Source organism: Cannabis sativa, chromosome 6 (genome assembly GCF_029168945.1).
Source record: "Cannabis sativa cultivar Pink pepper isolate KNU-18-1 chromosome 6, ASM2916894v1, whole genome shotgun sequence".
NCBI lineage: Eukaryota > Viridiplantae > Streptophyta > Magnoliopsida > Rosales > Cannabaceae > Cannabis > Cannabis sativa.
The window spans coordinates 2,440,954-2,450,074 of NC_083606.1; the positions used below are offsets into that span (position 1 = coordinate 2,440,954).

The window sequence follows — 9,121 nt, forward strand, 5'->3', positions numbered from 1 at the left end:
TGTTGCGGGTAATGTGGTTGGTACGGTTACTCAATTTTTCCAAACCGATCAGAATCTCAGGTTTTCGAGGTTAGATGCTTCAATCCGGATGTATCCGACGTCTAGATTCAGGCGGCCATAATACAACTATGCGTTGGTCACCTATGCCTATCATTCAACTCCTCCACGGGTTCACCAAATCTAGGTTTCTCAGTTTCAAACTTAAAGCTTTTTATCTCACTCGTTATTTATAGGTTTGTTTTGAATAGAAGAATGTGATTTTTTTTTTCCATTTTTTTTTTGATATTGTTTAGTTTTTCTTCATAATCAGTATCTATTTTGTTGAGTGTTTTTGCACTCGTTTTTAAATTTTCTATTGAGGGACTTTTAGAAATGGATTGCGGCTGAGGATGGTGCCTCTGTTCTAACCACCACCCTTTCTCCACAGCGTCAAAGTCCGTCAAACCGCAATGAAGAATTAGATATTCCGACGGGTCCGAAATTATGGTATTATTTCACGCGTAAAGATAGCTCTTGATGGTGAAATTTGTAATTTTTAATTACCTTTGTTTAAGGTATGAAATGTTATTAAATTTTATAATAATTTTCAGATATCTTAAAAAGTATTTTGACAGTATTTTCTATCTCTAATTTTGTGGACTATTTATTATTTTTACTACTATTTATTTTAAAAAGTTTTCATTTTTAACTCTAAAATTAAGTTATTTTGTTTTATTTTAAATTTTATATATTACATATATTTATTTTCCTCATCTATTCTTTACTCTTTTGTAGCCTTTATGATTTAGATACACTTGACCTTCTTTTTAGGTAGTTTTTGGTTGTAAGGCCAGTATGGCTAGTTTTAATTTTATAAGGTCAGTATGACTAGTTTTAGTTTTTCAAGGCTACCATGGCTAGTTTTAGTTTTGTAAAGTTATTATATGGCTAGTTTTAATTTTATAAGGTCAGGTTGTCTTATAATAACACATCAAATGTAGTGCAGTCACCGTCAGCAATGGAGATGAGAATAGATAAGTTCTAGTATTTACATAAGAGAATTCTATGTGACTATTTATATAAAATTTTCATATTTTATTTTATTTTATTTGTAAGAGGAATTTTATTTTTATTAAATATTTATTATGTATTAATTTTTTTTCTCTTTATATTGTAGGTGTTCTACTAGTGGATCGGAAGTGACAACTCTCAGTACGTTTTCTTTTTTGATATTATAGTTTTATTGTCTAGTTCTCCTGGGGTATCTCTGCATGCCCTTAGAATAGACAATGAACTATTATAGATGGAAGAAAATCCTCCTCTGGTTTTGTAACTTTGTTACCTTTGTTATTTTAACCTGTATCGGTTTCCTTTACAAAAAAAAGACAACTCTTGTCTATTCTTCCAATGTGGGACTTAAGTTGATACCCCAACAATCCTCCCCTCAAACCAAGGACCACATACTCGTAGTCTCCCTCCAACGAAACCACCTTATGCCACCACTATTACCGACGGAACTTGCCGCCTGACCATTACCTTTGTTAGGAAGACTTTTGACACAACACTACTAAAAAATTGACTTTTTCTAACGGTTTATAAGTGTCTTTTATACTTTCTCATCAGTTACTAAAACCATTGACTATGTGGGCACGTGTCATAAAAATGCAGAACTTTAAAAGACGGTTTATAACTGTTGAGAAAAATCACTTTAAATGACGGTTTAGAACTGTTGAGAAAAGTTACTTTAAATGACTCCTTATAACTGTTGGCAAATATATTATGTAGATTAAATTAAATTACTTTTTAATATATATTTTTAAATAGTAAATATATAATAATTAATATTAATTTCCATCAAAAAATAATATTAATTAAAATAAATAAAATCAATATATTGTCAAATTAAAATATAATAATTAATTAAAACTATATATACCAAATCAAGCATTATTAGATAATGAAAAATTTACATCTTTCAATATGATCCATAAGATACAATTTAGAAAAAAAAAATATACAAATTCAAAATAAATAATAAATATGAATATTACAATTTAATCTAAACAAAAATTATGTAATAATAAAAATAAAAAAAATCAGCCGGCAACCAAAACCAAGACAGCGTTGCAAATCCAACTTACTATCCAAACACTCTTAAACCTTTGGCTCTGATACCACTTGTTGGGCCCCATTCTTCCACCTTATCAGACTGCTATCTCACATTGACTCTCACATTAGTATGATATTGTTAGCTTTAGACGTAAGTCCTCATAGTTTTGTTTTTGGACACCTTCCCAAAAGATCTCATACTAATGGAGAAGGTATAACATATATATCCAAGACAACTCTTGTCTATTCTTCCAATGTAGAACTTGGGTTGATACCCCAATAATTATTATATAGGGATCTATTGATGGATGTTGTCTTGGATTTAGAATATTATTAGCTTAATTTTTAAGATTTTTATTTTTCTTTTTTGTTATATAACATATAGGTTAATTTTATACTTTAAATTTTCGGAGTTAAATAAACCTAGGAGATATGGCTGGTTGTTGGAGAGATACCCAAGAAAGAGAAAGAGAGAAAGGGTTGGCTTGCGACTGCTATTCAAATAAGAAAAGTGTGCATTTAAGGGCAGGGTTTTTTCTAGGGTTTGTACAATGAGCTTTGGCCCAGAATTTAATATTTTTCTGTTTTTAAGTCTTAATTTGTTGTGTCGGTTATAAAGTGACGCTACTTATGACAGTTTAAAACTAACGTAAAAAATAAAAAATATTGGTTTAACAAACGCAAACTTGTGTCATTCAAAAACTAATGAAAAAAATTTGAAGCGGTCTTTTTACAACAAATTTGGGCGTTGACTGACACAAAAAAAAAAAATCATTTTCTACTCTCTTGTTGTATTTGTTAGGTAAACATAAAAGTACAACAATTGAATGTGGTAACCGGTAGATTAAATTAAAGAAGTAAAAAGTCAACTAATAAAAAATCAATTAATGATATAAAATGACCATAAAATTAAATATACTACATAGGGTAGTTAAAGGGTGCAAACAAAAGGTTTTGATGAATCTTTTAAAGAGAAATGTTAAAGGTTACTTATAGTGTCTAGCACCCTTGAAAGATATAATATCATTACTGGTATAATTTAGTATTAAATTTCACTTATTTTATTTTAATAAAAGTTATAAAAAATCGTTAACTAACATTATAAAAAAAAAACAATTATTTTTAATGATTACTTTTTAGTCACAACAAACTGTGATCTTTGTGACTAATACCTTTAGTCACGGAATTTTTAGTCACGACATAAGAGTAATAATTTGTAATTAATGATAACATTTTTACTTCTAATCATAAGTTTTGTTGTGACTAAAAGTAAGATTTTTTTATAGTGTAATCATAGAGGCCACCTCATATATAATGGTACTAAGTACATTGATGTCCCATAGCAATATGCTTATCTTAAGTATATCAAATTATAGTTTAAAAATTTTCAAACTTGTTTTTATATAGCTAAATTTTCCTGTCCCTAGTTTAGCCAACCTTATTAATTAACCTTAATTAAGCTTTACTTTTTTTTTAACTTGAGAAGAATAGGACCAAACTCTCTATTAATTACATATTGAGAAAATTTAATATTTGAGATCTAAATATATAAGTTAGGTGGGTGGGACTAATATAACTACTACTTAATATTTAATAATTTCTTTTTTTTTTTATATAGTGTAATTTATTCTGCAACATACTGCAAAAAAATGTCATTTTGAGTGACAACCTTTTAGTTATAATATACATTTTTTGTCATTAAAGGTAACTATTTAGTCACAACAAAAAGTTACTTGTGACTAAAAGATAGTATTTAGATACAAGTTGTCACTAATTTACTTTTATTGTGACTAAAAACATATTTAGTCACAACAAATTGTAATTTTTGTGACTAATATACCTTTAGATATGGACTTTTTATCCACAACACATTGGAATTATTGTTTATAATTAGCCACAACTTTTTCACTTTTAGTCACAAGTTTTATTGCGACTAAAAGTAAAAAAAATTTATAGTAACACTTAACTATGTATATAAGTAGTTGGTAGCAAAACTTTCTACCATTAAAAATTTGTCACAATTCATTTTTTAATGTTGGCAAACTGTTAATTAAGCTCAACTAAAATGACACATGTGAAGATGATCATATTGATCCAAAATAATAATTTTAAATAAATTATTGTTACAAAAATTAATTAAAAAAAATTTAAAAGTCAATAAATAAGTTAAAAAAAAGTATCTGTATGTATTTTTAAAAGTGTATATATGTATAATACTCCTAATTTTTCTAAAAGAAATAATTTACATTCTTATAAAAATTAAAATAAATTAATATAAATATTATTTTTAAATTTTTATTTAAAAATTTAATTCAATTTTCTTTACTTTTTTGTTTTGCAAGATTGAAAATTTAGATTTTTTTTTTAAGGTTTTAGATTTAATACTTAATTTTAAACTTATTCAATTTTCACTATATATATATAAGTAATACTTGTCTCAAAATTATTGAACAATCACTTCCAACATATTGTGGGAAACATTCACAACCTCATGTTTGGCTCTTCATTAATCCATCATACACTAAGAGATTTAGCCAAGAAATATGGACCATTGATGCACATGAACATTGGTGAAGTTCCAACCATAGTAATCTCATCACCAGAATTTGCCAAACAAGTGATGAGAGTCCATGATGTTAATTTTGCATCAAGACCCTCAATTCTTTTTTCGAAAATCATGTTATATGATGGTGCTAGTCTTGCTTTTGCTCCATATGGTGAGCATTGGAGACAGGTAAGAAAGATTTTCATGCAAGAGCTTTTGAATACAACAAGAGTTCAGTCTTTCAACTACATTAGAGAAGAGGAAATGCTCAACTTTGTAGACTCGATTTCATCGAATGTTGGCAATGTTATTAATCTCAGTGAAAGGCTCAACACGTTGATGTATAACATTATTTCGCGTGCAGCTTGTGGTAGAACAAGGATTCATAACAAAGAGTTCTTGTCTTTGTTGACGGAAATTGTTGAGGTATCATTAGGGTTTGAACTTTCTGACTTGTTTCCTTCTTTTAAGTTATTTTATCAGATGAGTCGTTCTAAACCTAAACTCGAGAGGCTTCGAGAAAGGACGGCAAAAATATTTGAAGAGATAATCCATGAGCACAAGAAGCAAAAACCAAAAGAGAGAAGTGATGAAGACTTCGTTGATGTTCTTCTTAAGTATCATCATGACAATGATGACCTTGGATTTTCTTTGACAAATGAGAATATCTATGCAATAATTTTTGTAAGTACTTTCATTTTATAACAATTAGAAAAACACATTCACTTGGTGAAAGCACTTTGTTATATATTTAATTATCATATCTTTACTTTCATTTTATGATAATTTTATATTTATTAAAGCATTACCAATGCTAAACTTTACAAGGTTGCAAACACAGGCAACTCTATAAGTTGTTTGCGTTGGTGAAACACTTACATTAGCACTTTAGAATTAAAAACTTTTTATGTCTCACATGACTCCCTTTTTCGAACGAATAAATACATATAATTTCAGATAATATTATATCTCATATAGAGAGTATTTTATATGTTTTATTTGTGATTTTTGTTAATATATATAAATATATATAGTTATGAATAATTAATAATTATGCTAGGAAATATTTGGTGCTGGGATTGAGACATCAGCATCATCTGTAGAATGGGTTATGTCAGAATTGATGAAGAATCCGAAGATAATGAAAAAGGCACAAGATGAGGTTAGAGAAGTCTTTCGAAGAAAAGGGTTGGGAAATGAGAGAGCACTCGATGAGATGAAATACTTAAAATCAGTTATCAAAGAATCCATGAGACTTCATCCTATTTTACCATTGATAGTGCCAAGACAAAATCAAAAGAAGTGTGAGATTAATGGTTATGAGATACCTGCTAAAACAAACACTATAATTAATGCATGGGTAATTGGAAGAGATTCTAATTATTGGCCTGAACCTGAGATTTTTAAACCGGAAAGGTTCTTAGATGATAGTAATTGTATCGACTCGAAATTAGGTAACAACTTTGAATATCTTCCATTTGGTGGTGGAAGAAGAATATGTGTTGGTATGTCTTTTGGTCTCCTCAGTGTTGAGCTTTCTCTTGCATTGTTGCTATATCACTTTGATTGGATGCTTCCCAATGGAGTGAAAAATGAAGATTTGGACATGACTGAGTCTTTTAGAGCAACCCTTCAGAGAAAAATTTTTCTACAAGTTATTCCTATCATTCAAGAACTGTCAACTAGCACTGCAAATTAAGAGGAATTATGAACTAATAATGAGGTGTGTTTAGTTTTTCAATAAATTCACTACTACAAATTACACTATTTACGTCAGTCAATGCTACTATTCATAGCGTTGACTGACGTGAATAGTACTCAAATAAGTGGGGCGTCTCTTTAAAAATGACACTAATAATATGTTATTTGCGTCATTTAGGTATATGACGCTAAAAACTAAACCGATGAGAATAAGCAGAAAATTTAAAAATTTACTTTTCATTTTGCGTCTTTTATTAACACTTGAATATTGTGTTAGCGAGCTTTTGAAAACGACACAAAATACAATAGTAAGAGATAATAACGACGCAACAAAAAGTGAAATCCTAAAACTAAACCTAAAATACTGTTCAGTTTCACGAAAGAGGCAGCTCTCTCTCACACTCTTGCTTCGATGAAGAAGCAGATGATGGGTAGGATCTCCACTCGTACAGCCATGGCCATGTGTTGCTCCTTGCTCTCTTCAGCATTTCCTCTATTCATTCCTTTTACCTTCCTGGTGTTGCTCCTCGCGATTTCCAATCCGTACACTGCTTCTCTCTATACTATTAATTCTTACTCCGTTTCCTAACTCTATCTCTCTCTAGTTCTCTTTAGATTTAATACTCTTAATTGAATTTTATCTGTTTATTTGTTTTCCAGTAAACCTAGGTTGGATCTATCTTTTTTTCTTTGATCTGTTCTGCTTCAATTCCGATCTATGTTAAGGTTTAAGGGTTTAAAGGGATGCGGGTTTTCCTCTGCAGTTAGGGGGCATCATCACTGTTAAATACCAACCATCAGATCGGAGAGGAGAGGAGAAGTTCACTGGAAAAAGGTACGGTCAGGCTCATTCCTTTCATCTATTTCATTTTTTTGTTGTTTTGTTCTTAGAGTTGATTTAGGCATTATCAAAGTAATCATCTTCATTTAGGCATAATTAATTTATATATTTGTTTTGTTCTAAGATTCAATCTGAGATAAACTAACTTCCATAAATTTGTGACTTTTGCTTCCTTAATCACTTTAGCGATTCTATTTACTATTTAGTTCTGTATTTATGTTTTAGGATGGTTCTGTATAAAAAGAAACGTATATGATATTGTATTACTTTGTGCTTGCAGCATTAGTAAATTTGAAATCATGTGAAGTGAGAGAAGGAAACTTATTCCTTGGTCTAGGATTTCGAAGGTGGGTGGGTTAATTATGCTGATCTGTCTCTGAGTACATTTGTATTGCATAGCTATGGTATGTTTAACTCTTCCGGTGATTCTTGTAGCTGGTTTTTACATGATGTGGCCTTATATCATCTTAAGAAAGATGGGATGAATGCACTAGGTAGCATAGTATCACACTGAATTAATATTCTATCTTTGATAAAGCTAATATTGTTGTGAATTCTGTTTTTAAATCAGTTTTTTATTTTCTCTCTCCCTCTCTAAAGTTAATGTTCGCTGGTAACTGAATTTTTTTTATTTTCTATCTTTGATTAGTGAACTTTTAAGTTGCTGAAAGCTTCTTGTTTGTTTTTGTTGTTGTTGCAGGAGGTCATTGATATGTGTGACTCTGCAGTTGGTTTGAGCCTACAGCTGAATGGATCTATAATCCCTTCAGAACGTGAGATTACTATTCTTTGGTGGTTTTATATTTTTTGACACTGTAAATGTTCCCTAGTAAACTGAATTTGTTGCTGTGTTGTTATTAACTTGGACACTTTATTTGTCATGTATTAAGACAGAATCTAAACTTTGGGATGTGAATTAACTGATTTAGCTTTTATGTTTCTCTGCAGGTCCGAATCATATGATGCTTGAGGTAAGACCAGCACTGGACCATCAAAATTTTCAAATCTGAAAGTTAACTAATTAAAATATATATATATAGAGATATACATTTAACATAAAAGATGAGGTTTTGATTATAAAGTGTTTATATGACAGGTGTGGAACCCATTGGGAAATAATCAGGGTGATCATTGGTTTCAATTTCCCTTGTGCTGTTCTTGGTGCGTTATTGTTATCTGCTAGTTTGCCATATAATAAAAAGTAGTATCATTAAATCTTAATCATGCGGTTATTCTTTATTTGAGGTTTAGTAACTTCGGAATTAGAGGGAAGGTGAAATACATGTGTATAACTTGGTAATATTTTACATACATAGTGAACAACACTTTTGCTTCAGAATTCACACCCTTGTAATCAGTTTCTAGACTTAATCTCAGTATAGCAGTACAAACTTGCTGCCATGAAACTTTTTCATTGGTGTGATTTAATTAAACTTTTATATGGTGACGTACATATTATTAGATGTCCAAGTTGTAGGTGTAAGATTTTATCCATTCCTTTTTGTATTGCAAGTGATTTTGTCAATGCTCCAAAACTCAATTGAATCTATTCTATTAACAATTTTGGTATTGTGTGATTAGTTAATAAAATCGATTACTAATTTTATTTAAGTTTTAAAAATGTTATTTTAATTTTTTTTTTTTTTGTATTCTGTATTTACTATTATATAGAGTTATTCTAAAATTTGATAATGCAGGTGGAGAAAATTGCATGAAAAATTTGCAATTTTCCCTTACTTATATTTGTGCTTCATTTTATAAGTGACGCAATAGGTTAAAAAAAAAAGTATTTTCGTAATAGCTATTGTTGGGTTTTATGCCCTAAATAAAACTCATTTCAATATAATCAGATTTGTTTATTAATATAGATCAGAAATAACATTTAATGTTGCATGGTTCACATGATTTATTTCATGATTATATGTACATAATGTATAAATTCATCT

General features: G+C 29.6%; 1 protein-coding gene across 8 annotated transcripts; it reads left to right on the plus strand.

The window, feature by feature from the left end:
* The first annotated feature begins 4,508 nt into the window (after window positions 1-4,508).
* Window positions 4,509-8,736, plus strand: LOC115725477 (cytochrome P450 71D11). Of its 8 annotated transcripts, none has more exons than XM_061116846.1 (8): window positions 4,509-5,317; window positions 5,694-6,356; window positions 6,707-6,877; window positions 6,995-7,169; window positions 7,456-7,579; window positions 7,876-7,948; window positions 8,124-8,146; window positions 8,272-8,736. In XM_061116846.1, the coding sequence occupies exons 1-2, from the start codon at window positions 4,580-4,582 to the stop codon at window positions 6,330-6,332; spliced, it is 1,377 nt and encodes a 458-aa protein (XP_060972829.1). In that variant the 5' UTR covers window positions 4,509-4,579; the 3' UTR covers window positions 6,333-6,356; window positions 6,707-6,877; window positions 6,995-7,169; window positions 7,456-7,579; window positions 7,876-7,948; window positions 8,124-8,146; window positions 8,272-8,736. The 8 variants fall into 8 exon arrangements, 7 of the variants coding, with proteins under 7 accessions (XP_060972829.1, XP_060972824.1, XP_060972826.1 ...); XM_061116841.1 differs by having other exon boundaries at window positions 7,456-7,522; XM_061116843.1 differs by having other exon boundaries at window positions 7,099-7,169; window positions 7,456-7,522.
* The last annotated feature ends 385 nt before the right edge of the window (window positions 8,737-9,121 follow it).